Source organism: Photinus pyralis, unplaced genomic scaffold (genome assembly GCF_008802855.1).
Source record: "Photinus pyralis isolate 1611_PpyrPB1 unplaced genomic scaffold, Ppyr1.3 Ppyr1.4_LG8, whole genome shotgun sequence".
Taxonomy (NCBI): domain Eukaryota; kingdom Metazoa; phylum Arthropoda; class Insecta; order Coleoptera; family Lampyridae; genus Photinus; species Photinus pyralis.
This window is the reverse complement of record NW_022170819.1, coordinates 14,102,869-14,129,843: the sequence shown is the minus strand read 5'-3', so window position 1 is coordinate 14,129,843 and position 26,975 is coordinate 14,102,869. Positions and strand designations below refer to the sequence as shown.

At 36.3% G+C, this 26,975-nt stretch overlaps 3 protein-coding genes across 6 annotated transcripts; all 3 read left to right on the top strand.

The window, feature by feature from the left end:
• The first annotated feature begins 303 nt into the window (after positions 1–303).
• LOC116179454 (peroxisomal multifunctional enzyme type 2-like) lies at positions 304–3,778 on the top strand. 2 transcript variants are annotated; one of them, XM_031499246.1, is made up of 10 exons: positions 304–588; positions 635–787; positions 840–1,156; positions 1,846–2,176; positions 2,228–2,512; positions 2,563–2,757; positions 2,802–2,956; positions 3,007–3,124; positions 3,216–3,407; positions 3,495–3,778. In XM_031499246.1, the coding sequence occupies exons 1-10, from the start codon at positions 396–398 to the stop codon at positions 3,707–3,709; spliced, it is 2,154 nt and encodes a 717-aa protein (XP_031355106.1). In that variant the 5' UTR covers positions 304–395; the 3' UTR covers positions 3,710–3,778. The 2 variants fall into 2 exon arrangements, with proteins under 2 accessions (XP_031355106.1, XP_031355107.1); XM_031499247.1 differs by lacking the exon at positions 3,495–3,778 and having other exon boundaries at positions 3,205–3,315.
• A 2,269-nt stretch (positions 3,779–6,047) lies between these two features.
• On the top strand, positions 6,048–12,959 carry LOC116178540 (maternal protein exuperantia-1-like). Of its 3 annotated transcripts, none has more exons than XM_031498060.1 (4): positions 6,048–6,150; positions 6,597–7,369; positions 12,125–12,313; positions 12,365–12,959. In XM_031498060.1, the coding sequence occupies exons 2-4, from the start codon at positions 6,608–6,610 to the stop codon at positions 12,650–12,652; spliced, it is 1,239 nt and encodes a 412-aa protein (XP_031353920.1). In that variant the 5' UTR covers positions 6,048–6,150; positions 6,597–6,607; the 3' UTR covers positions 12,653–12,959. The 3 variants fall into 3 exon arrangements, with proteins under 3 accessions (XP_031353920.1, XP_031353919.1, XP_031353918.1); XM_031498059.1 differs by lacking the exon at positions 6,048–6,150 and adding an exon at positions 6,178–6,315; XM_031498058.1 differs by lacking the exon at positions 6,048–6,150 and adding an exon at positions 6,236–6,396.
• A 7,699-nt stretch (positions 12,960–20,658) lies between these two features.
• LOC116178638 (sodium-independent sulfate anion transporter-like) lies at positions 20,659–24,295 on the top strand. Its single transcript, XM_031498200.1, has 9 exons — positions 20,659–20,874; positions 21,701–21,849; positions 21,901–22,145; positions 22,198–22,393; positions 22,446–22,666; positions 22,719–23,088; positions 23,140–23,442; positions 23,496–23,641; positions 23,695–24,295. The coding sequence occupies exons 1-9, from the start codon at positions 20,837–20,839 to the stop codon at positions 24,052–24,054; spliced, it is 2,028 nt and encodes a 675-aa protein (XP_031354060.1). The 5' UTR covers positions 20,659–20,836; the 3' UTR covers positions 24,055–24,295.
• Positions 24,296–26,975: the final 2,680 nt, after the last annotated feature.

Here is a 26,975-nt window from a genome sequence, read left to right as displayed (position 1 = left end):
TTTGTCCAATACAATTCAACTCTCAATTTTTGGTCTCGGCCTCCACTTTTTCAAGGCTAAAACTGGGTGATTTAATTTACTAGATAGAAAAGTTAATTGGGAATAGGGAATAGGACACTTTTGGGTCTTCTGAGATTCAAAGTAGGTACTACTACTGAATCGAGACTGTAACATGTAGTAAGATTCGGCTTATATCGTTGGTTTACAATTACTGTAAGGGATGGACTAGAGAAACTTACATTGGAAAAGGTCATTAACTTTTTGATAACTTTCTCTTGATAAATATCTGAACTTTGCGCACTTTTAATTTTTATATATGTACAACGTAGGGACAATATTATTTGTGGACTGATAACCACAGTCGAGTTCTGACCTACGTTTCGCTTGAACACAAAATGTCCAATTTGAGATTTAATGGTAAAGTTGCGGTTATTACTGGTGCTGGTGCGGGTTTAGGACGCGCATATGCTTTGTTGTTCGCATCCAGAGGTGCTAAGGTTGTTGTAAACGACTTGGGCGGTGATCCTCATGGAGGAGGAACCGGACAGAAAGCAGCAGATGGCGTTGTTAATGAAATTAAACAAGCAGGTCAGTAAGGTTGCACATTTTTGCAGTAATTACATAGGTATTACAGGTGGTACCGCAGTTGCCAACTATGATTCCGTAACCGAGGGGTCGAAAATTATTAAAACTGCTCTTGATAACTACGGGCGGGTGGATATCCTTGTAAACAATGCTGGTATTCTACGAGATAAAAGTTTTGCAAACCTTACTGAAGATGATTGGGGTACGTACAATTAATTATTATAATAGCCTGATGTAGTTTATAACATTTTTAGATATAATTCAAAATGTGCACTTGAAGGGAAGTTTCAAGACAACTCAGGCCGCATTTCCGGTTATGAAAAAGCAAGGGTATGGTAGAATTATTATGACATCTTCGGGTTCGGGTCTTTATGGCAACTTTGGTCAAGCCAATTATTCGGCTGCAAAAACGGGCGTAGTAGGTTTAGCTAATACACTCGCAATTGAGGGTGCGGCAAAGAATGTGTACTGCAACGTAATTGTTCCCACTGCCGGTAGCAGACTTACACAAGGTCTTCTTCCTGAAGACTTGTACCAGGAATTGAAACCGGAATTGATTGCACCTGTTGTTGTAAGTATTGGTCCTTAAATGCGCTTGTAAAATTTAATTTCTACTGCGCACTGATAATAATTTTTTTTTTATTTCGTTGCAAAAGATTAATTGTTATACACTTAATCTCTAAAGGTCCAGCTAAGAATCCTACTCTCCCACCAAATCTTTTCTAGTCTATTCGCTGATTGAAGGTTCATATACGGACACTCGGTTTTTTATACCTATGCCATATGCTCTGTCGTAACGGTTTCTAGATTCTAGATTTCATTATGAAGCGGTACACATATAAAATTTCCGGCAAATTTGTAAGTTGAACAAAAAATTTAAAGCCTAAAGCGATCACCCTCTGTTACAAGGGGTTCTTCATACTTTGAGATTGTGGAAAATTATAGGATATGTTCAGAAAGAGCTCATTTGTTAGCAATAGACGTTTTCTTTAGTAATATTCCTGAACCAGATGCTTTTTTGTCAAATAAAAAAAACGCCAGGGATGAAAAATAAGGGTGATTTTAGTGGTACACGTTTTTCTTAAATATCAAAAATAAAACTAAATCTTTTGCCAGACTTTTGTGGGGCGTTAAATATTTTTGTTTCATTTGTTCACAAGCCATCCAGAACGTTTGATGAATGTAATAGCGTATTGCTTGATTTTTTATTGTCAATAAAAAGTTTTGTATACCTACTTATTTGTGGCAATATTTTTTCAGGCGTATTTGTGCCACGAAAGTTGTCAAGAGAATGGTACAATAATAGAATCGGCCGCCGGATGGGCCGGGAAGTCACAAATATATCGTTCTAAAGGGTGCCTAATTCGTCAACGTATCACCGACCCTGCCACAATTGAAAGTGTGCAAGCGAATTGGCCAGAGATTACGAACATGAAAAATGCAGTGCCCCTAGTTTCATTATCGGCATCTCGCGTAGCTTTGGTAGAAAAACTGGAGTATCTAAGGAAAGGCGAACAAACACCCACTTCCTCCAGCGAAGGCGCTTTGTTCACATTTTCCTCTAAAGATCTTATTTTGTACGCGCTCGGAGGTAGGTCTTTCAATAAATTGTTTGACAAAGTAATGTGTTTGTGTTAATTAGTGGGCGCATCCGTTCAGAATCCAGAGGAGCTAAAGTTATTGTACGAAAATCACCAGAACTTCAGCGTAATTCCGTCTTTTTACATTTTACCTAGTATGCATGCTGTAACCTCTTTCCGACGTTTGAATACAATTCCCGGAAAAACAATTTCTCTTGAAAATATGCTTCATGGTGAACAATACCTGGAGATCTACAACAGCCCTCCCGAGGCTGGTACATTACTAAACAATCCCAAGATAGTGGAGACACTGGATAAGGGGTCTGGTGCCGCAATTGTTACCGATAGTAAGATTAGTTCAGCAATTGAAATCTGAGTATTCAAACTTAACGTTTAGTTAACAGTTACAATGAGCAAGGGGCGTTGATTATGCGAAATCAGTGTGTTTCGTTTGCTATTGGCGCTGGTAACTTTGGAGGGCCCAGAACTGGAAAAAAAATCGTACCTTGTGTACCGAAACCAGACCGTAAACCCGACCTATCCCTCTCCTACAAAACAACAATCGACCAAGCAGCACTTTACAGATTATCCGGTAAGACGCATTAGACCTTAAGTTTTAATCTGGCTCATTTGCAGGCGATACTAATCCATTGCATATCGATCCCAACTTTTCTGCAATTGCCGGGTACGAGACACCAATATTGCACGGTTTGTGTACCTTGGGTATTTCGGTTCGATTGGTAATGGGTGCATTCGCGTCTTACGACCAGAAGCTTTTTAGGGCGGTTAAAGTAAGAAAACGAAATTAATTTCTCCACGTCCTTTATTGTCTCTCTTTTAGGCTCGATTCACAAAGGTGGTTATTCCAGGTCAAACATTGCGCATTGACATGTGGAGAAATGGAAATCGAATTCATTTTGAAACTGTGGTTGTTGAAAATGGCACTGCTGCTATTGCAGGTGGAAAACTTTATTTTCTATTGCGGGTTTAGGGTCATTGATTGTGAACTTGACTTTACATTCATAAATTTATTGATAAGGTGATTTCCAGGTGCTTACGTTGATCTAAATGCTATCAAGACAGGAATAATACAAAATAAAGTAACAGCAAGTACTTTGAAGAGTGATGCGGTCTTTGAATATATTAATGATCAAATAAAAGTACAGCCAGATCAAGCAAAGAGCGTAAATGGAATTTTTTTAGTGAAAATCACTAAGGATGGAGAAATTGTTAAAGAATGGAGTAAGTTTAATTTACATTACACTGTTTTTGAAACAACTTCGAAACATACGTAGAAATAAGAGCATATACATATTGATTACGTTTTAGCAATGGATTTAAAATTGGCATCCATATATGAAGGAGCCGGGCAAGATGTGAAACCAAATACTACACTGGTTGTATCAGATGACGATTTCGTGGAATTAGCCGTTGGTAAATTAAATCCACAACAAGCCTTTCTGAAGGGAAAATTGAAAGTGACCGGAAATATTATGCTTGCTCAAAAATTGGGACCTCTCCTTAAGGCTGCACCTAAACTTTAAATATATTGTGTAGCTTTGTTTGTAATAGAATTAAATGTACTAGTAGATTACATACTGATGAGATGGGAAGTGCTTCATTGCCTACGCTTACGGCTGTAGGTATAAGTACATCGCCGCCCATGCGCTAAGATGCATATGTGACCGCATTCTTCCCACTAAAATTATCAGAATTTCTTGATGAATAATGTCAAACTGTTAATATGAGCATGGACTAATTACACTATTTAGTCTATGAGTGTACTCCGCGTTTATACCTTATATACAGTGCTATTTATTAAGAAGACATAGGGATTTAGGTGTATTGTTTGTGTACTGTTTACTTTTAAATCACTTCTGAAGGACGCCTAATTTTATGCTTCCGTATTTTTATTTTCAAAAAAAGGCACCTTCCTTTTTTACCAAAAATCGACTGCACCAAAATTTCTCGGGAAAACACTTTTTCTTATTAATTTTGGTGCGTAGAATCCAAAACAATTCGTACTTTTTCGATTAGGCTTCTCAATCAAAAGCTATAGACTAGAAACCAATTTCGAAAAAAAATTCAAAGGGCTGTAACTTTTGAACTAGTAGCCCAATCTTGGAACTGTTTGAAATTATGGATTCTGCAGGCCACATTCTATAAGAAAATGTTTTTTCCCGGTCGATCTGAGACAATTTTTTCTTCGGGGCTAAAAAAATGGCAGTTTTTCTTTTCAATTTTTGTGCGTTGAATCCAAAGCAATTCGTACTTTTTCGATTAGACTTCTCAATCAAAAGTTATAGACCAATTTCGAAAGAAAATATAAAGGGCTGTAACTTTTGAACTAGTAGCCCAATCTTGGAACTGTTTGAAATTATGGAATCTACAGGCCATTTCCTTAAAGGGCATTTGATAATGTGCAATTTCATGTGGGAATTGTAGAGCAAATGTACTTCAATGATCCAGTATCTGGAATTGTCTTTTGTGTACGCATTTGGTACATTTGCGCCATCTCTTTGGCAATCCCTATACTTTTCCAAGTTTAATTGTTGTAATAGTTGAACCAGTTCCAATGAGATGTCGCCACGTACGACACTACCTTCACAAGAACATTTTAATTTATGCCCTTAATAGCCACGTCCGACTCGATTTTCCTTAAAGGGCAGTTGAAAATGTGCAATTTCATGTAGGATTTGTAGAGCAAATGTACTTCAATGATCCAGTGTCTGGAATTGTCTTTTGTGTACGCATTCGGTACATTTGCGCCATCTCTTTGGCAATCCCTATACTTTCCCAAGTTTAATTCTTGTAATAGTTGAACCAGTTCCAATGAGATGTCGCCACGTACGACACTACCTTCACAAGAACATTTTAATTTATGCCCTTAATATAGCCACGTCCGACTCAATTGCAGCAGTTGAACATGTGCCATTTCATGTAGGAAGAGCAATTGTACTTCAATAATCGACTACACAATTATGGATTCTACAGGCCACATTCTATAAAAAAAAATTGTTTCCGGGTCGATCTGAGACAATTTTTTCTTCGGGCCTCAAAAAAAGGCAGTGTACAACCTTCCTTTTTTACCAAAAATCGACTGCACCAAAATTTCTCGGGAAAACACTTTCTTATTAATTTTGGTGCGTTGAATTGAATCCAAAACAATTCGTACTTTTTCGATTAGACTTCTCAATTAAAAGTTATAGACTATAGAAACCAATTTCGAAAGAAAATTCAAAGGGCTGTAACTTTTGAAGTAGTAGCCCAATCTTGGATCTGTTTGAAATTATGGATTCTACAGGCCACATAGTCCAGTAACTTTGTTCCTGAAAATGGGGGGTACCAAGCGTCAAATCCGGTAGTTCTGATTTTTTGTGGGATTGCTTATGTTGTTAACCCAATGTATAATTCAAGTTTTCGACCTCGAGCGGCGAACGCAACATAGTCAAGTATACTAAAAACCCAGGAATTTTCGTTTTCTTTTCAGATTTTGACGATTTTAACCCTGAAGGACCAGTTTCTCGCCAATAGCGGTTCAATAAGTTTTCTTACACTATGGTATAGCACTTGAATTATACAGATTGCTGGTAACATATAAGTATAAGTATATAAGTTTAATTCTATCAGAAGACACCAAACGACCCTTCTATAAGTAATGGTTGCGAAGACGCCCTTATTTGCAGTACTACACCTTGGACGTTTCTTCGACGCCAACAGTATAAATTTGGGGCCAACCCCTGAAGGTGGGTGCGAAGTGGAAGCCGATAGGGGATTTTTACTGAAAATTATCGCAGAGTGCCATGCTTATCATATGGAATAATATGATCAAATGTGCCATGATTCACTGCAAAATTTTATTGCCCTTAAAAAACATATGATAATTGTTTATCTCGTAGTCAAGTGTAGGTATTATCAGATTATCAACAAAGTACAGTAGTTAATTTTGAAAGCTACTAAAAATAAAGCGGTGTTTTCCCTTTAGGTAAGCAACTTTTCTACCTTTTACAATATTTAAATGAAGGCGGGAGTGTTGTTTAGTTTTCCGTATAGCCTTGCCTTTCCCCTCTATTTGGCCTCGTACAAAGCACACGTGCAAAATGCATTTTCACGAAATTATTAGCAGTTTTCCTGACATACGGAAGAGAAGGTGGGCAGAAACGTTTAGAATTCTAGTCGATTCCTCATTTAGTGATTAATTTTAGTGCTTTAGGATACATAATTAATTGTGGTGAGAATTTTTTTGTCAAAATTATGACATTTGTTTACTAATTTTTAACTTAAATTTCGGTTACCTTGGGCGGGTCTTGGCCACGTGTTTATCACTTACACTTTTTTTAAATTTTATCAAAATCCCATTCCTTTAATTCAATGCCAGTTATCTCGCAAATGTTGCAAAAGATAACCTGTTTTCCTTTTTCCTCAATGCAGATACAACCGAAATGGTACAAACAGAAGACATTGTAGCAGAAGACAACGAGAAGGTTTTACCTCGTGCCCCCAAAGGCGTGCCCGACGGTAACTACAAACTAATCGGATGGAGTATCGATACGACGGGACGTCGTCTCATAGACGAAATATGCCAGATAGCCGCCTACTCCACGACCTCCCAATTCTCTCAGCACATTATGCCATTCTCCGATCTAAACGTGGGATCGCGTCGACGTCACAACCTACGTATCATAAACATCGGACGCTATCGAATGTTGAAGAACCTCAAGACAAACAAATTCGTCAAGACGAAAAGCGAAATCTCGGCGCTCACCGACTTTCTCACGTGGCTGGAGGCGAACCGGGGCGACGCCAAGGACGGCGTCATTCTCGTGTACCACGAGTTCCGCAAGACGTCCCCCGCCATGCTGCTCGAAGCCCTACGTCGATACAGCTTAATCGAACGATTTTCGCAGGTCGTCAAGGGCTTCGCGAACGGATTTAACATTGCGTCGGTGCAGTGTAAAAATACCACCAAGTCTTTCAGTTTACGGGTCATGAGTCGAATGCTGTTAAACAAGGAGGACGATTTCGGCAATGCGATCGATCGGGCTCAGGCCGCGTTTGAGGTCGTCGTCCATTTGGGGCAGGCGGAGAAGACGGACGTGAACGACACGAACGCCAATAACAACAACGAAGGACACATCAGTAGCTTTATTAGTAAATTTGTTAATCCCGTCTCGGCGGAGGAGGAGGAGATTGCAAATTTTAAGGTAGTATCTTTATAGTTTGTGTCTTATCATTAAATGAGAATCTGAATTGAAGGCCAATGAGATGGGAGAGAGGTGGCCAGTTAGTAGACGGCGGCAAAAGTGCTAATTAAAAAATTATTTGCACAATTATTTAGTTGTCGGGTAACCCCTGTGTGATAAAGATAACAACTTTAAAAAAATGAATAAGATCAGATTTATTCTTTATTTATTTAAATCTGATTTTATTTTATGTTTATGTCATCACATAGTTCCATTTCATTTTATTCCTTAAAATGGCATATCGAATAAAAATCAAACAATCGAATTATTCTTCTTTTCCGATTAATTAAAGAGGACACAGAAAATAAAATCAGAGTGAACATCAGAAATGACATTTTTTTAGCCAGTAACAGAATAGATAGCATTACATTCTGCATTTGATGCTGTTGTGTGGTCATGTCATGTCACTTTCTACATGCCGGCAGAGCCGTCCTTAGGGTGGAGCGAGTGGAGCGGCCGCTCCAGGCCTCGCGCTGAAAAAAAATATAAGGTTTTATTTAATGAAAATAAAAATAATATAATAATATTTTAATATATAAATATACCGGGTGCCCATTATGTATGGAATATAGTATATATTTCGGTAAAGATCGAATGTATACAACAATTTTTTATATGAAAGTTGTTACATTTTATTTCCCATAATAAGGCAGCATTCCATTGCTTTTATTCCAGAAAACAAATGAATAATGAAAATAATTGAATTTTTTTAAATAGCAACGCACATTTTCATTAGACTCATTTGATAGATTTTTTTTCTCTTTTCAATGACATAACACGTTAGCACCCGTGTAGAAGAAATTAATTTTTATTTCAAGTTTTTAGCGCATTTTTGAAAAAATACGTTCTGGCTGGCTGGCTGTCCGGCTGAGTTCTTAGCAACTACAATAGCTAGAGACTCAAATTATTACTAAAAGCTTTCTGCTATAGTGTAGATGTGCAGGCTCTAGTCTATTTTGAGTTAGTTTACTTGTGAGATCGATAATTTAAGAAAATAATTTCGATATGGTTTTTGGAGGTGCTATAATTTTACCGTTAGATAGCGCTACCAGTATAAAAACTTAATTATTTACTTTGTGATTTGTTTTACAAAATTAAGATGTACCCTCAATTGAAATTAAATAAAATGAATTATTTAACGCAGCCAAAATTACTCGTGAGATCGATAATTTTAAACTTCGCTAATAAAATACTGATCCGTATTACCAAAAATGCGCTTTAATCATGCATATGCTGATTTACAACTTGTTTGGGATAGGTTATGCCACTGCCTTGCAGTGAATGATGAACATTTTGAACATTCATTGCGATGAAAACCATTTTACTGCTAATTTCGTTTTGTCTTCAAGGTTTAATAAGAAACGTACACGTTCATTTGTTTTATTTTTATGTAGGATATCTGGATTAATGTTATTCATCTAATTATGATACATTTTTTTGACTAAGGGTGCTAACATGTTACATCATCGAAAAGGGAAAAACATCTATCAAATGATCCTAATGAAAAGGTGCATTGCCATTTAAAAAATTCAATTGTTTTTCGTTACTTACTCATTTGTTTTCTGAAATAAAAACAACTGAATGCTGGCATTTATGGGAATAATTTCATATATATTCGATATTTCCCGAGATATATACTACATTCCATACATAATGGGCACCCTGTATAATATAGAATATAAAATATCTGTCTGATTACCCGCACAATATGTTCAATTATTGATTAATTAAAAAACCTACGAACGAAATTCTCATTCGTACGTGATAGTCATTAGTCGCCAACAAACCCTCGCGCTCGCCGATGAGTGAATCATTCTTGCATGATCTCCTCCTCTCCCTTCGCCGCGTGACAGTCATTCAAAGTGCTTAAAATGATGATTTTGCATGTATAATTTTGCAAAAATTTTCGGAGTAGGACTCACTCCCCTCGGGGGTATTTCATACCCCCCCCCTCGGAAATTATTGTTAAAAAAGGCCCCGCAAAAATATTTCGCTCCAGGCCTCGCATTTACTAAGGACGGCTCTGCACTAATGTAACAAAATTGTCAGTAATAATCGACTCTTGAACATAATTTTTAATATCTATTTCTTCTTATGCGTTGAAAGTACTTCATTTGTATATAGTAACTAATAAAGAAGTATTATTATTCTTATTATCTAGAAATTCTGAGTGATGTATTGCAAGTTATCATTAGAAAAACAATTCCTGAATTCGGGTTGTTCTTTGGTGCATTTTTGGGGCCGAGTACTTTAATTTCCGAGGCAGGTAATGTCAAACAGTGTATCAACTTTTCTTTATTATGTAAATATTTGAAAGACAATACTGATCAGCAGATCTTTTGATTGGTATCCAAAAAGCACCATTGCATTGGATAATTTTTGAAAAAACCGCCACCTATGATAGTTTTATGGTCATCTAGATATTGAAACAAGTGAAGGTGCCTCCTCCTCCTTTTTCCATATTCCAGCATAATTAAAATTTCAGTATACCACCTTTCGAATAAATGACTCATTTCCATTGACTTCAAAAGTGTATTTCACTCGCAAATGGATGTCAACCAATGTAAATTAATAACTTTTTACAAGTTCATGTACTACCTTGAAACTCCTAAGGCACGATCAATTGTTTCTAGATGAACATAAAACGGTCATGGATGAGTAGATTAATGGGCATTGTTGCAATACATTTACGCAAAGTTTTCCGCCATTAAAAAAAAAATTTTTTAAATAAAGAATTCCATTTCATAAAAAATTAAATACAAAATATCTTTTATTTGAAACATTGTTTCACAAAATGGATCTTTACAGATATACAGGGTGTTACATATAAGTATGTTAAACAATTAGGTGGTAGAGGGATCAATACAAGCACTTTTTCCAAATAAACCGAAAGTCCAACATGTTTTGTTTGGGAACCACCCTCAAAAAAGTAGTGAAATTTGCATTTCTTGAAGGGTATTTGCTCAGGTTTCACTGGGTAAACTTTTAGTCAGGAATCTGGGTATCAAAAAGTCCCTTCTAAAATAGTGTCACCTGCACTTGAAGATATACATTTTGTAAAATACATATCTTGTGCAAAGTTAGATGCCGATTCTGTATCAAGAGGGCGCGATGGTTGCAGTAATTGCAAATAGCCAAAAAAAAATTTGTTTAAAATTTCACACTTCCCAAAAATTAGAAATTTGACGTTTTCATCACATTCCCGAAGTTATTTATGAATATCTTTCAAGAATTTGTACACTATTCAACAGCTCATGATATTTTTGCTTGTTTTCGATGTTTTTCGGGGATATTTTGAAAACTTTCACTTCTTGTGTAGTAGTCTAGTAGGGGGGTATTTTTATATTTTCCATAACCTGCTTAGATTTTAAGATACAGCACCAATGTTTGTTTTTCAAATAGAATGTATAATATTTTTTTGGACCAGTGAATTCCTTATTTTTTGTTAATCATACGGAAGTTATAAGGGAAAATGTTGTACTTGCAAAATTTCTCTAAAAAAAAACTGTCCATTTTAGAATAATTTTGAGAGCATTTTTTTGTCCGTTTTTTTATGCTCTTTCCATTGATGCATAGTAAAGATATGGTTTCGAGTTTTTGACCAATAACGATTGTCAACTTTGATCGATTATTTGTATTATTTTCGAATCGGACCAATAACATTTAATAGAGTAGATTTTTAGCTGTCCTTTGTGAACAAAACATTTTGCTAACTTGTCAGACAACAGTGATATGGCTAATTTACTGAACCTCTGAAACTGTGAAAAAATGTCAAATAACTTCGAAACCCTATCAGTTAGACATAGCATCATATTAACAAAATCATACTGATTTTTTATGACAAATTCAAAAATACCATCAGAAAACATGGTGCCATTTAAATAAGAAAGTTCCGATATCGTTCTGTTACAACCGAAAAAGCGGCCATCTTGAAAATATTTTGAAATAGTTCCTTTTGATCGATTATTCAAAAAAGGTAATGAGTCTCGAATCAAAATTCCAAACCGTTCCTGAGTCACTTCTAATGATCCACTTAAAAACACCACCCTGTATGTATTTGAAATTTCTCTTAAGACACACTGAAAGATATTTAATATCTCGCCATCTGACCTTACCAATCCTTATCAAAAACATTCAAAAAAGTATACACACATTGGGGTCTTACATCTTTACGTTGGTTTTCTGTATCAAACTAGCTAATCGCACATTGTTTTTTTATTGGTTTACCGTACGACGATCTTTGTTGCATAAAGGGTTGAAACTTCTCTTGGTTAGCACAATTTTAAAATTCTGAACTAAAACTGTCTAAAGTAAAATTAATCACCCTTTGCCGAAGGCTAGCCAAAATTTTACCTAATTTTTGGTGGATAAAATCAGCAAGAAAATGAACCCTTGAATTTGTCAAATTGTATTGTTGTGGAATAAAAGAATTCCTTAAAACAGAATTTAATTTTAAATCCAAGTCAAATTTAATAGGCTCTTAAATTTTTAGAAATTTGCAACTCTACACTTGAGAATTTTTAAGAATTTTACAGGACAACTTTACATTTCCCGAACTGCTCTTGTTTATTTGGTTTTGGTAAAAAAAAACAAATGTATCACGTGGGTAACTGCTGCTGTTTTTTAAGTAATTTGTTTGCAAACTAATTTTAGTCACTGGCTCTCAAAAATCTTTCCATTGTACTTCTATTTTTAATTTTTTAACATTTTTAATAGGTATTATTGGAAAGACAAAACACGTTTAGGCCAGTTTTTGGCGCGCTAATGAAAGCAACACTGCCAGAAAGACGACACGCTAGTCATTTACGCCGCCTTCTAGCCGAGAACAATATCGATTATGCCAAATTACAGAGTGCGTACGAGAGCAGCGCCAAGGATGGAATTGAAGGCATTCTCAAAAATGAGGTCGGTTCGCACATTTTGACCATTTCAATTTCTAACTTACTCGACTTTTAGGTGCCCAATGCTAAGGAAAAGGATCTTACGGAACTTTTAGAGATTTTAGATTGTTTCTTCGATCCGGAAAAGAAGGCCATACAGCCGAAACCACGATTTTTCGCCAACCAAAATCGCAATCCCAGAAGTAGAACCCAATCTAATAATAATAAGGAAAATGGCGAAGTGAACGGAAATAACAATAGTACGGAGGGTAGCGTCAACACTAGTAGTAGTGAAACTACTCCACGAACCGTCGAAAATGGTATAGTGGAACAGAGTCAGCCCTCAGAAACCGTTGTGCAATAATGAAGTCTGTGCCTTTGAAGATTTGTTACTAAAGATGTTCGCATTTACATTATGTTACCATTTAGAGTGATTATTTGTTTTTATTTTTTTTAACATGCTGCTGGACTTGTTGTTGAGTTTATCAATATTGTTTATGTAATGTTAATAATGTTACTAATTCTATTGAGATGCTTTGTTTATACCTATTTTAGTTTGTTATGGTTTAAAACAATTGTTCTAAGGGGAAGAGAGTGCTTTAATTTTATTTTGTGATAAATGGTGATTATTATAATTCTTTATTAATAAATTTTTGATTACATTTGTGAAATTATTATCTCATAACATTGTGACTTTTCTGCAAAAATTCAATTTATTTCGCACCATTCAATGTAGTACCGTTGAATAATAATCAGATTCTTTATTCAATGGTAGTACACTATTATTTTGTCCATAACTGTATTTATCAATGGACTAGAAACCAATTTCGAAAGAAAATTCAAAGGGCTGTAACTTTTGAACTAGTAGCCCAATCTTGGAACTGTTTGAAATTATGGATTCTACGGGTCACATTCTATAAAAAAATTTTTTTTCCATGTAGATCTGAGACAATTTTTTTTCGGGGCTCAAAAAAAGGCAGTGTATAACCTTCCTTTTTTACCAAAAATCGACTACACCAAAATTTCTCGCGAAAACACTTTTTCTTATTAATTTTGGTGCGTAGAATCCAAAACAATTCGTACTTTTTCGATCAGACTTCTCAATCAAAAAACGCCAGCTTTAGTTATAAATGCCATTCTCCTGCAATATTGCCAAGTCGTTATGTCATCTGAATGGTTCTAGGAGCTGATTGGTTGGGCTTATTACGTCACAGAGCCCGCCACAATCATATCGTTTTGAATAAACCTTTAAAACCGCACATGTTCATTATTTTTTTTGCTAATCAGCCTCTATTTTTAAATAAACTTTTACTGTCCAAAAAAATGTTTTATGGTTTCAGGTACACGCTTATAAACTGAAATTTTGTCCATTAATATATGTTTAAAAAATCTAGAAAACATGCGTCAAAAGAGTTCACAGTTTAGGAATTAATTGCAAAAATTAGGGAGCATTTTAAGCAATACGAATGTATGGGATCGGTAGCGTGAATACTTATCTATATTTTGGCAATTTATGTGAAGCTCAAAAGTTTTCATAAAAAAAGTGGTGAATGAAGTTCTGAAAAATGGGCATGTAAACTGGAGAAATGGAAATAATCTACGCAGCTGTGACTAATATCGCGGTCAACAGTGTAGCTTCTTTCTCACAGAGGGTGCCACCAAGAGTTTCATGAAGTCGGTAAAAAATACGATAAAGATATGAAATAGGTACCTAAGCGCTTTTATCTTGGGATGGAGTTGTTCTTACTTTTTAACTAGGCTAGTACCGTTGAGCTAGTACTGTGTAATGGGGATAACAAAAGACAAAAATTTACGAGCAAAAAAAAAACTAGCAGGCTATGTAAGTTGCCTATGTTAAATCATTTAGCGATTCTCTTTCAAGGTTAAACAGAGCCTGCTTGTAAAAGAATTTGCTGACAGCAAGAAAAAGATCGTTCACTGGTATATTTTTATTTTGTCAACTACTTGCTTCGAAATTTATTTGGTTTCTCTTTCCTATTCATTGCAAAAGGTAACCTCCTCTACCTATCGTTTTATGAAATAAATAATAGAAATGGGGATAGGTAACATTCCTTTACAACAAATATCAAAATTTTACGTTATTTTTAGAACAAAGGGCTGTTGTATATTGTTGTTGATGTCTGGCAAGTTGCGACCTTGTGTGGGTGTTTATTTGTAATGCGATTTGTTTGACCGTCTTCCTTATTCTTTATCTTTGCTTATTGCACTTTGCAGATTAAAATACCGTAATTTATAATCCATACCTTGTTGCAAATTAAATTTTTTGAACTTCAATAGTACCATTGAATAAAGCTCTTTATTCAATGATAGTACCTATTACATATTATTATTTATTAGTATTAGTTTAGTCAGTTTAGTGTAATGAATGTGTAATAATTGACCTATACAGGGTGATTCAAATTCAAAGGCCACCATGGGGATCTCGGGAACTGTAAGAGATAGGTAGTTTACATTTGACAAAGTTACCCTTGATTGATGGTAACATCATCTAGTTTTAATAAGAAATAACGTTAATTCGTAAAAACGCAAGAAACTACTTACGTACGTTACTTAAGACAAAGGCAAAAAAGATGTTTTACAAGCATTAAAAACATTGATGTACATTTTTGAAATCAGAAAAAAATTCTCTATCAAATCACACAAAAAGTAAAAATTACTTCCATAAGAAACAAAGTTGATGATAGTTAACCGGATACGAAACGTCAAACTTCAAATTTAAAAGTAGCATCTTGTAGAGGGAAAAAAGTGGCCATAATAATGTGTCATTTATTATTAAATATCTTTGTAAACAACTATTAACTTCAGTAAAAAACAAAAACGATTTTCAAAATCTCGTTTTTTCCGGATATCTCCGAAAGTAGTCAGAATTTCAGTTTCAAAACTGTTTTTGTTAAGCATCAAAATACACAACTTTGCCAAATTTACCACCTACCTATCTCTTACATTTCCCGAGATTCCCATGGTGGCCCTCGAATTCGAATCAGCCTGTCAATTACTAATTTACAAAACACCATCCCTCGAATGTAAGACATTGGGAACAAATGTATATTTAGGTATAAACGGCTAAAAAATTAAAAAAAAATCGGTATACCGTATGTCCCCGGATTGACTTTACAAGAAGAAAAACTTTTACTATACTTTTTGACAAAAATCCATTCTCCATAAAAGCTTTTGCTTGTTCTAATTCGAAATGTCCCTACCGTTTCAGAGAAAAATATAAAAAAAACGAAAATATGGTTGAACTTTTCCAAGTCCTAAAAGTCAAAACGCGTCTTTACTGTAATAACATTTCGTTAGTTACAAAGTCTTCGTTACCTGTTATTTGAATAGGCACTAGGATCGTTATAACTTATAAGTATAACAAACACACTTCGTAATGACATTGAATTTCATTAAGTGAAGGAATCAAGAGTTTTACTGAGGGTCCTCCCAAACAAAAAGCCCCTGTCGCCACTTGTGAACCAATTTTACGACCTTAATTTTGAAAGTCCCCCATGCCAATAATTACGCGATTTTTACTTCATAACTTACGTTACAAGCGGTTCATTATTCTCCTCAAGTTATGTGCGGTAGAGAGCTAATTATAATTTTGTTAACCTAGCAGTCTGTAAGGAGCCGTGAACGACCTTGCGTTTGTGTTTTGTATCTTCTTGTCGTGTGGTTATGCAAATCAAATTGCATTTTTTTTAAAGCACCCTCTGTGTTGTTTGGGGCCCACTTAAAGAGAGTATAATGATTTAAATATTTGTATAGAAAACTGCTGTAGTTACGCTATTCATTATTAGGTACCAGCACATTCTAACGAAAAAAACTTTGTCCTTTACTATGGGTACTTCTCTTTTCAGGCAATCCCAGCCTTAAGACCTCACTTAAGACCTTCGGCAGAGGCACCTCTAAAAAGCATCATGCGGGTCACTCTATAATTAGGCGAAAAGCTTGTTGAGGGCCCAGAACAAAAGAGACAGTACATAAATACGCATAAGGTGAATTTACTCCCGTCCAAAACTTTAGTGCATACCGAGCGATAGGAAGTAGTCAAAAAGAAATGGAAGGATTTGAAGAATGTGTCCGCTACAGTCATATGGCAACCTACAGGTTAAAGAGAGGACACATATCGAGCGATCAAAAATGAGTGACTGACGAGTCGCTTTTGGAAGTTTGAGTTTAAGTTTCTTATATAAACAAAAATTTCAAAGGTAGCTCGACGGTCACTCATTTTTTATCGCTATGTACTTATATACACAGACATAAACAAAAGGTGGGGCTCTTCTAACGGTTTAGGGTGCTGTAACAATTCAAAATCTTAGTAGTCGTGTACGAATATAAAGTTGAGTATTTTTCTGTGCATTGATGAGCCGTCCTGTGTGGCGCAGTGGCGTGATAGCGTGACTGCGGTACTAAGGGTCCCTGGTTCCAATCCGGATTCGGGCAGGGATATTTGTAAATGTATAGTGGGTTGGGTTGGTAGAGCAGCCTTGGCTAAAACTTTCGACTCTTGAAATGACAACCCAAAATTGGTCACTGGCTCTTCGTCTATACCGTAATCATAACGCGAATTAATTAACAGCTTTAACTTTCAGACTACACACGGATTAAGCTGCTGGTCAAAACCCGAATGAATGCGAAAATCTTCCCGAGATGACTCCCACTTAACCTTACTTAATTATTGACCATCTACAAAATGGCGAATTGTTAACTAGAACGATCATCCTTAATCGTTAATTCGTTATATAATACCCGCCCTACGAATCAAACAAGAGATAAGGTAAATCAAATCCTACTTTTTAGCGTATTTTCCTCAAAGTGAAAAATCGCTATTGGCTGCACTTTGTCGTCCGTCCGTCCGTCACACGTACTCCTTCTACACCACTGAACCGATTTGGGCGATATAGGGCTCATTTGAAATGGCTTGGTCCAAGGATTCCGTGCATACCGATATTTTTGGGTTTTGTGCATGCGCAGTGTCAAATATTTGGATTAACGCGTGTACAATGCTAACTTTTTTATTTATGAAGATATTTAAATGAAACTTTATATGTAAACATTATGAATATAAGTAAAATTAATGACGTTTTCGAAATGTTGTTTTGCGCATGCGCAATTGCAAATTCCTTATTTACTGAAGAATTTAAAGGAAATTTTATACATAAGCACTTGGAATACAATCAAATCTAACACCAGCTTTGTAGTAGTCTTGATTTATTTTACTTTAAGTGAGCAAAAAAATTATAATTTGCTTGAAATTTTCATGCTTACGTGAAAAAGAAATACAATAACTTTATTTACACTTTTTCAAAAATTAAAATAATTATTATTCGTTTAAATTCATTGTTTATTTTTATTTATTGGTCATATTATTCATTACCGTATACAAATTCTGCATAAAAAAATAAATCGAAAACAAAACAAAATTTTAACAATAAAAATGTGCAAAAACATCAAAACGATTGATTTTAATTTTGCTGATGTAGGTAATTTAATAATTTTTATAGCACGATCGGTGATATACCGAAGACTGTTTTTCAAACCTCAAAATTGATACTCTTTGGATGACGTGAGCGTTTTGGTTCCGAAATAGATTTTTTCTAGGATTTTTTCGCCTTTAAGATGCCTTAAAAGCGTTTGATGAGCACAAAATACGTGCATTTGTCACTTTCATTTTCACAATAGCGCAATAGGTTCCATGTTCAAAAGAACTTCAAAAGTAGTAGGTAATAATTAGCTTCCTAGCATGAGCTAGGTGGCTATTGCGATTACCATTTTTTGGGCATGTTAAAATTTCATCAAGTGTCGACATAACAGTCGACGTTTTAGATCATTTTAAGAATAATTTTTTTTCTGAAACTACTTTAGAAATAACTACATTCGTCTCTAAAAAGGGTGAGGAAATGTGATTTTCCTCTCTAGTGAGAAAAGTAAAAATCAATTGCTGCGTTATTCTTAATAATGACATTTAAAATTGAAACATACCCCTATCTCGATTGGTATGTGTCAAACTTCATTATTGCATACGATAATTTTCCAACTTTGATTGTAGTTTCAGAAAAAAATATATGTAAAACTTGAGAAGAAAGTGTTTTTCAACTCTCTTTGAACTCGAGTTGAAAAACTCCACTTTCTTCTCTAGTTGTACAAATAACAACTATTTTCGTCTGTATGTACTTGCGTGCGAGGTAACGGCTAGACGGATTTTGTTCAAATTTTGGATATGTATATTAGGCATACGGAAACGAAAAATAACGGGCCGGATTTTTGAAAAAAATTTTGGAGCGCCGCAACCACTGAACTATTGGAACGCGCGCTCCGTCGGCCAGCGCGATGCGAGAGGGAGGACCACAAGGGGGATATCTGTCCTATTCTCGCGCATGCATAGAGCAGCCTATTTGATATGTTTTAAATTTAATTTAATGATCAGTTTCCCTATGAGTGACAGTGACAGAAATCCCCCTTGCACTATCTGTCTCGGCGCGCTACGTTTCTATGGTAGAGACCGGCAGTGCGCGTTCCAGTTTAATTATAGTTCAGTGGCCGCAACGGCATCGAACTTTTTTTTCAAATAGCAACCTAAAACTTTTGCTAAAGTATTTTTCTGTGTATAACCCACAAAAATTGTGCCAAGTTTTATTATAAAAAAACTGAGAAAAAAATATCAAAGTTAAATCAATTTTTTTTCGCAAAAACGGTTACTGTGATTTTGTTAAAATTTTACAAAATTTAAAACTGTCAAAAACTTTTTTTAATATCTTTCTATATCCGTATCTTCTACCTAAGGATAAGTTGTAAAATGTCATTTTTATTCTTTCGTTTCGATTGAATAAGGAGCTTTGTGTTTAGACTTTAGATAATATATGAATTATTAGAAATAAGTATTAGTGACACAAACAAGAGTAAAAAAATCGTGCGAAGACGTTAAACGGTGAAGAATTGAGCTAGGAAGCTGTTGTGTCAAGAATTTGGTACATTTTTGAAACTAGTTAAAACTTGCCAAACGTTTGTCACATCTGCAGCCACAGATTCGCGTTGTCCCCGTCCTAGAAGGTCCTTAGGTAATTACGCGCGTGTTTTAAACGCTGTGTAGGTAAACAATATTTGGGGATCTATATGTATAATTAAATTACCTAGGTACCTATTAATAATATTTCTCTGCACTCAAAAAATTTCGATAATTTGCTATTAAAATATCATAAAGTCATAAAAATACCGGCAATTTGGGAACATTTTGATTTATTTTTTTCGAAAATTATTATTATTAACAATGGTGGATAGACAGATCTACCGCCATTTTGACTGCCATCTTGATTTTTTTTATTATACTTATTATACATTTTTATATAAAATAGTAAAAAATAGTAAAACGTATGTGCTGGATAAAAATCGTGATATTTTTGTTGACAACAAGAAAACTATCGTATAGTGAGTTCTATAGTCGCCATTTGGGGTTCCATCTTGATTTGGGGTTTTAGCAGCAGGATTCCGAGGTGGTGAAAGGAAAAATCGGATTCAACAGGGTCTAATTACCCTAAAAACACTTGTCATCAAAATGTCTCAAAATTTTCCGTTAGAAGTTAAGATCTCAAAATTGACGCCCAGAAAAAAAAACAAATTACAGCCGGAACCACTAGACCAAAACAACAGAACGAGCATCTTGGTATAAAATGTATTTAAAAAAATATAGATTCAGTATATGTATTAAAATAAACGCCAATTTCCATAAAATTAATTAGAATATTTGAAACATCGTATTGCAAATTTATCTTCCAGGCACAATCTGTGTGTTTTTCAGCACGTATACCAAAACTACCGTTATCTTCGGGGAGACGCTCTAATTACGTAGGCCCTAGAAACTATCTCCTAGCAATCAAGTCGCCACGATTGTAAATTGCCCATTCTCCGCGACGTTGCGAAAAAAATCAAAATTGAAATTAATTCCGTTTTTCGTAACCATATCAGCGAACCATTTTATTCGTACGTCACACGAGGTATAACATTCAATATCGGCTGTTATTTCGCGAATTTAAATATTTCCCACGTAATAAAAAATAATTAAAATTCAAGAGCAAGATCGTTTCGCAAGTGGAATCTCTCGCGCGAATAAAAGAGACGGCGCGAAATTTGAAAAAAAAACCGGTAGTGGCGCGTAGCTACAACATAATTTAAATATACGCGACATTCATTTAAATAATCTGCGAGATAAACTCGCTGATAGAATATCTTTAATAAACATTTGAACGGGTTGATTAATGAACAATTAATTTCACGTGATTCTAGTTGTTGCGGGTCGCGGTCCTCGCGGGATTCCAATCGTACACCAATTACGTCTCAGTCACGTGACTTGTATTACATTTATGTCTGTGTTTTGGCACAAAATTACCAGTTTCAAACTAACCGCTCAGTTTTCAAATCGACTAGTTGTACTCTGTCGAGTTGTGAGTTTGTGAACGTAACTTTTGCATTTCTGGACCAGTTTTCGCTCAGTGCTTTTTTTTAAAAACGGCTTTCGCAACTATCCCGACTACACTCCAAAAAAATGATAGGTGACAATGGTGATAACCACAGAATTTCCATGTAAGTAGTATTGTGTTAGATGTTTCAATTAGAAAGCAGAAGTGATAAGACTTATCAATTCGCTTTTAATACCTGAGCATTGAGCAAGCATTGCAATCTGGTATTTTTCGCTTGATAGCAATTACGGAAACCCCATTTTGTTTACTCACGTTCGAGTTTTGGAAAATTTGTGCCTCTATTTGGATCAAATCTCGAGAGAAAGTTCCTTTCACCGTGCAAAACTCTTCTTATTTTTGAAAATTAGGCACTCACCGTGCAAGACGCTCGCGCTGCCTTGGGATAAGCAGGTTGTCGAACCTGCTCGACTTCGTGCAATTCTGTTTTATTGCACGACTGGTCCTATTTTTTGAAAAAAAAAGAGGCTCGCACTTGCCACAGGCCAGAGTCGTTACAAAATCGCAGTTTTTAATTACCTAGCTGGAACTTAGTTTGTGCGAATATCTGAGTAACATAAAATATTACAATTACACCATCCATTACAACCGTGAACTTGTATTTCAAGTATACCTAAGTTGCATGCTTGTCCAAAATGAAGAGGTAATCGGTCCCGATTACTTAATTACTTTTCTATTACGCACATTTAAATAATCGGTCATGCTGATATAAAATCCCACATTTTAATTAGTGGAAATAAGAATGACGGCCACCGTCACAGTTTCATTAAGAAAACACACAAAAGGGATAGGCATAACAGAAAATTCCCCAACTACCATAAATGCAGGTAGAAAAAAATGTTGATTAAAGCTTGTCGCCCACTGATACGCGTCGTACCGCCTAGTATTTGAATTTTCCACGTGCGTCAAACTCACAGCACGTTTTATTGTAGCAACGCGCTCAAAGGCGAAGGTGACCTGCGAGGAGTCGCTGGCGGCGGTGGCGGCGGCCGCAATGCGGTCTATACAAATGAGGCCCTAAGTGAATCTACCATCAGCATGAACCCACCCAACGAATTTGTAGGCAGCAATGACTTCATTTGTAAGTTAACCGCGTCAATTAGCCTCAGAAGAATAACCCCCAACATTTTAGTGGTTGACGAGAACAAAACCCATTCGACTAAGGATGCAATTAAAAGTATAGTACCGTGGATGAAGAGGAAAGCGAAAGGAGCGTGCACCAAAAAAATGTTATATAGGCGTTTACCGATACTGAGCTGGCTTCCTAAATACAACAGCTCAGATGCTATTGGTGACTTAGTTGCGGGTATTACCGTAGGACTCACTGTCATACCTCAATCTCTAGCATATTCCAATGTCGCCGGACTTCCAGCGGAGGTACGATTTCCATTTGTACAAAAACCGTCGACGCTAATCTCTTCCATTACAGTACGGCTTATATGGTTCCTTCCTAGGCTGTTTCGTGTACATATTCTTCGGTAGCTGTAAAGACGTTCCGGTTGGCCCAACCGCGATTGCTTCCCTTTTGACATTCCAAGCGGTTCGCGGCCATGGACCAGCACATGCCATACTTCTCTGTTTCCTGACGGGCCTCCTGGAGCTACTCATGGGCCTGCTCGGACTAGGTAAGCTCAGCGTTTGCAGTCAACGCAATAGACACTAACTCTCAATCTTCAGGTTTTATAATTGACTTCGTCTCGGGCCCGGTGTCATCGGGCTTCACGTCGGCGGTCGCCCTAATTATAGTCACATCGCAAGTCAAAGATATTCTCGCGATCAAAGTGTCCGGTTCGACCTTCGTCGAACAATGGATCAGCATATTCTCCGAGGTTCAGAACTCGTCCGTCTGGGACGCGGTCTTGGGAATCAGCTGTATCGCAGTTCTCCTAATCATGAGGGTAAGTGACTCGCCACGATAAGCGTATCCCGGTGCTAACTCCTGGCAAACAGATAGTCGCCACAATCAAGATCGGTCCTACTGAAGTTCCAGCCGATGAAAAGTGCCCGGAGGAGGACAAACCGACAATCTTCCACAAGATCGTCAACAAATTCCTATGGATGTTCGGCACCTCCCGAAACGCAATTTTAGTCGTGATTGGAGGATTTATCGGCTACTCATTTTATGTGAACGGAACACCACCGTTCAAACTAATCGGAGACATACCCCAAGGCCTACCTGACTTTAAAGTGCCGTCCTTTGGATATACGGAGGGCAATAACACGGTCAGCTTCACAACCATGGTGTCCGACCTGGGATCTGGGATTATAGTAGTTGCAATGATAGCTCTGCTTGAGAACATCGCCATATGTAAAGCATTCGGTAAGTGCATCATTAAAGCTGTCTTACTTTGCTTACCGACGTATATTGCAGCAAATGGAAAAACTGTGGATGCCACCCAGGAATTGATCGCGATCGGTTTATGTAACATCGCCAACTCTTTCGTGCAAGGCTACCCAGGAACCGGTAGCTTATCCCGAAGTGCCGTAAATAACGCCAGTGGGGTCCGTACACCCTTTGGCAGTTTCTACACGGGGTTGTTGGTGATCATAGCGTTGCTATTCTTCACCCCGTACTTCTTTTACGTTCCAAAAGCTGCGTTGGCAGCCGTGATTATTGCAGCCGTCGTCTTCATGGTGGAAGTAAAAGTTGTCAAACCCATGTGGAGAACAAAAAGTAATTTCGCTTGTAACCCACTCAGTTGTATACTAACCAAGCTTTGTTCGCAGAGAGCGATCTCATCCCGGGACTTGGAACATTCATAGCCTGTCTCCTTCTGCCTCTCGAAATTGGAATACTAATAGGAATTGGCATCAATTTACTCTTCATTCTCTACCACGCTGCACGCCCCAAAATCACAGTCGAAAGACTAACGGTAAGTGAGATCTCTACGACTTTGGAAACCTTGTAACATTTGACACATTTCAGAGCCGAACGGGTATCGAGTACCTGATGCTAACCCCAGATCGCTGTCTCATCTTCCCTTCAGTAGACTACGTACGAAATTTAGTAACCAAACACTCAATACGACAAGCAGCACCGGCCGTAATCGACTGCTCCCACATCTACGGCGCCGATTACACCGCTGCAACGGTCATTGAAACCTTAACCAAAGACTTCGCCGGACGAGATCAGCCGCTCATTTTCTACAATTTGAAGCCAAGCGTTTGTGCGGTATTCGAGGGACTGTCGCCAAAAGAGTTCGTTGTCTGTTACACAGAAGACGAGTTAGATAGGTTGCTAAAAAGCAGAAATGATTACAAGCCAAAAGATGTTCTACAAGTGTGATCTTTGGTGTACTTGCAATAAGTATTATAATTAAGTAGTTTTTAACTTCTATCGTATGAATTCCTTCAGTACATCTTAATAGTATTAAAATGTGTAAGGGCAAATGTAAAATTTCCAATTAAGTTATTGTACTTAGTATTATTACGTAGGATGAATGTTCTAATTGTGCACCTAGTTTAGTTATTTATACTGTTAACTGTGATAATTTTTTGAGACGAAAGTAAAAACACACATTTCATAATTAATTGTCTTTTTGCACCAATACCTACCCAGTATGCGCCTTGATGGGTTCCAACGAGTGTTACATGCAATAATACAAATCAAAATGTTGGAACATCTCTTCATAAAGAGAACTGTGTTATCCCTCAGACAGATAAAATGCCCAACAGGAACTGGACTGATTACCACCATCATTGAAACCAATTTCTCAAAGACTACTGAAATCAAACAAGTATAAATTATGCACAACTCTTGTGCAGATAAAGCACATCTTTTTAACCGAAATATCTTTTGTTTTGACATCACCAATGGATATATTTCTTGCAGACGTCTCAATCGTGTTGAAAGATTAATGTTAGAACGTTAATAAAACGTCTTTAGTTTCAAAAATAGAAAAATAAAGAAGTTCATAAATGTCATTCAATATTCATCATATATTTTTTTTAACATCTACACACTTTATAATTTATAATAGTACATTATAGGTATATCAAGGTAGAGAAGTACAGTGTTATTGCCTGAGCACCAAGATTACATCACGAGGCGCTTGCGCCGAGGGGTGTAAGGTGCGAAGGCAATAATAGACTTCTCTACCGTGGTATATATACTATTTTTTTCACTACTAGCACTTGAAATCCTCTAAATTAACATATTATATTGATAAGAAAGTGAACGGTTGGACAGACATTTTTGTTTATTAATTTAACATGTCAATCAAGTGCGTGGAAGTAGCAGTCAAACAGGCCGTATTTTGTTCTGTCATTGAGATATTTTTAAAGAGTAATTTCGTTCGAATTTTTTCAAAATGTGATAATTTTAGGTATGTAATCTCTCTGGAAATGGCGGATGGTGGCAATTATTCATTTTAGAGAACTTGTCTAAACGTTTATTGAGCGAAATTTCGGGTTGTGTTTTCTAAAAGTGACAGTGTGACAGTTCTCACTATTGACTACTAGTTAATAATGAACACATTATTAACCACTTTGAACAAATACCGAAGCCTACTTTACAGGTGGAAAAAAGGTTAATAATCATGTCATCAGACGCTAGTAGTGAAAAATAGTATATTAAGATACAAGTGTATAATCAAGTCTTTAAAGCACGCGCAACGAGTTTAAGAGCACGACGCAAAGCGGAGTGCCTTTAACGTTGCAAGTGCTTTAAAGACCAATTATACACGTGTATCTTATAGTATTTTTTATTATACCTGCAGTATAATTTAAATATAGGAAATACAATGAAGTCATATTGACGTTATACTCGAATACATGTCTAATTAAGTGGGCTGGGTGTTCGTAATTTCACGATTGCCATGGAAATGTCACTTGACGTTTGCTTATAAAAATCATCGTCTTTGTGAATTAAACGATTTCCGTTGAAAAAGATAATACACCGTCCATTAAATCGATTGTTGTAAAATCTAAACAAACGTTGGTAGGTATAAAATCCAACTCCAGTAAAGCCTATTATAAAGAATATGAAAAGTTGTTTCCATGGATGAATAGGAAGTTACTTACGAATACATCCTTAAATGCATCCATAATGCAGGCATATATGAAGGAAATGTCAAAGGTATTTAAATCTTCTATATTTTGGTGCATTCATTCAAAACTTTAAAGCAATGCTGCGATTAAAAAGTGGAACAGATTTGGAAGCATACCCTAAATTGCGCGCGTTTGTGAAAGCTTCAACCAAAGGATAGGTACAAAAGCCAAAGAAATGTTCTGCATTTACAGAAAGCGACCTAAGAGGATTTTTTATTTCATCCAGTTGACAGTTTCAAAAGTCATACTTGAAGTATCGTTACTTAGCAACTTTAAAGCACGTGTGTTTTAAACTTAGACCATATAGTACATGGACTGCTATTATCCCTATGCTTTCAATACAAAATGGGTGGTCACGGATAGAGGGCACTGTAGTCGTGGGTATGCGAATCTCAGGGTAAACTAAAGCCGTATGAACACCACTCGGATCGCGTAAAGAGTAGCTTTTATGGGAACCGCGTAGTACGGGAAGCTTTAAATACTCTTGATTATCTTCTACACGTCCACAAATACGGATAGGTTTGCTTTTTTGGCATATCTAGGCGATTAATTAATTGACGTTTGTTAATTTATAGGTTGACAGTCTGAAATCGTATCTAATCGGACAACTTCGGACAGACTCGTTTACCCTGAAACTCACATACCCAGGCGATGTCCTTGGCCATATTTTCGTTACAATTAGCAGTCCATGTACTATATGGTCTAAGGTTTTAAAGGCCCTTTTTCGCACGCATTTGAGTGTTTAAAACGGAGATTGTGATTCAGGTATAATAAAAAATGGATTTTATGTATTAACTCTGATTTATGGTTATAACATTCTTACTAGGTCGATCAAACTGTATTGATATGAACGATCTTACGGGACCTAAATCTTTAAGTTTGATAATTTTACCAATAATTTCTTTACATTTTAAAACTTTTTCTTCAATTCCCAAAACCAAAAAATCGTCAACATAAACGGCCACTATAATGTCTTGCTTAAAAAATATGCAAGGTTCACTGATACATTTGGCAAAATCTAAACTTAACATAATGGATGTTACGTGATTATACCAGTTCCTACCTGATTGCTTAAGGCCGTACAGACTTTTTTTAAGTTTACAAACGAATTTACCTTTATCGAGTTCTAATCCATCAGGTACTTCTATCAATACTTCC

What these genes read in the sequence shown, in the direction of transcription:
- LOC116179454 (XM_031499246.1), top strand. Translation starts at nt 396, where the DNA reads ATGTCCAATTTGAGATTTAATGGTAAAGTTGCGGTTATTACTGGTGCT. An exon ending in AATTGATTGCACCTGTTGTT is followed by an intron (nt 1,157 to 1,845) that starts GTAAGTATTGGT and finishes ATATTTTTTCAG; the next exon opens with GCGTATTTGTGCCACGAAAG. An exon ending in TGCCGCAATTGTTACCGATA is followed by an intron (nt 2,513 to 2,562) that starts GTAAGATTAGTT and finishes CTTAACGTTTAG; the next exon opens with TTAACAGTTACAATGAGCAA.
- LOC116178540 (XM_031498060.1), top strand. Translation starts at nt 6,608, where the DNA reads ATGGTACAAACAGAAGACATTGTAGCAGAAGACAACGAGAAGGTTTTA. An exon ending in AGGAGATTGCAAATTTTAAG is followed by an intron (nt 7,370 to 12,124) that starts GTAGTATCTTTA and finishes CATTTTTAATAG; the next exon opens with GTATTATTGGAAAGACAAAA. An exon ending in AAGGCATTCTCAAAAATGAG is followed by an intron (nt 12,314 to 12,364) that starts GTCGGTTCGCAC and finishes CTCGACTTTTAG; the next exon opens with GTGCCCAATGCTAAGGAAAA.
- LOC116178638 (XM_031498200.1), top strand. Translation starts at nt 20,837, where the DNA reads ATGATAGGTGACAATGGTGATAACCACAGAATTTCCAT. An exon ending in TCGCCGGACTTCCAGCGGAG is followed by an intron (nt 22,146 to 22,197) that starts GTACGATTTCCA and finishes CTTCCATTACAG; the next exon opens with TACGGCTTATATGGTTCCTT. An exon ending in TCACAGTCGAAAGACTAACG is followed by an intron (nt 23,642 to 23,694) that starts GTAAGTGAGATC and finishes GACACATTTCAG; the next exon opens with AGCCGAACGGGTATCGAGTA.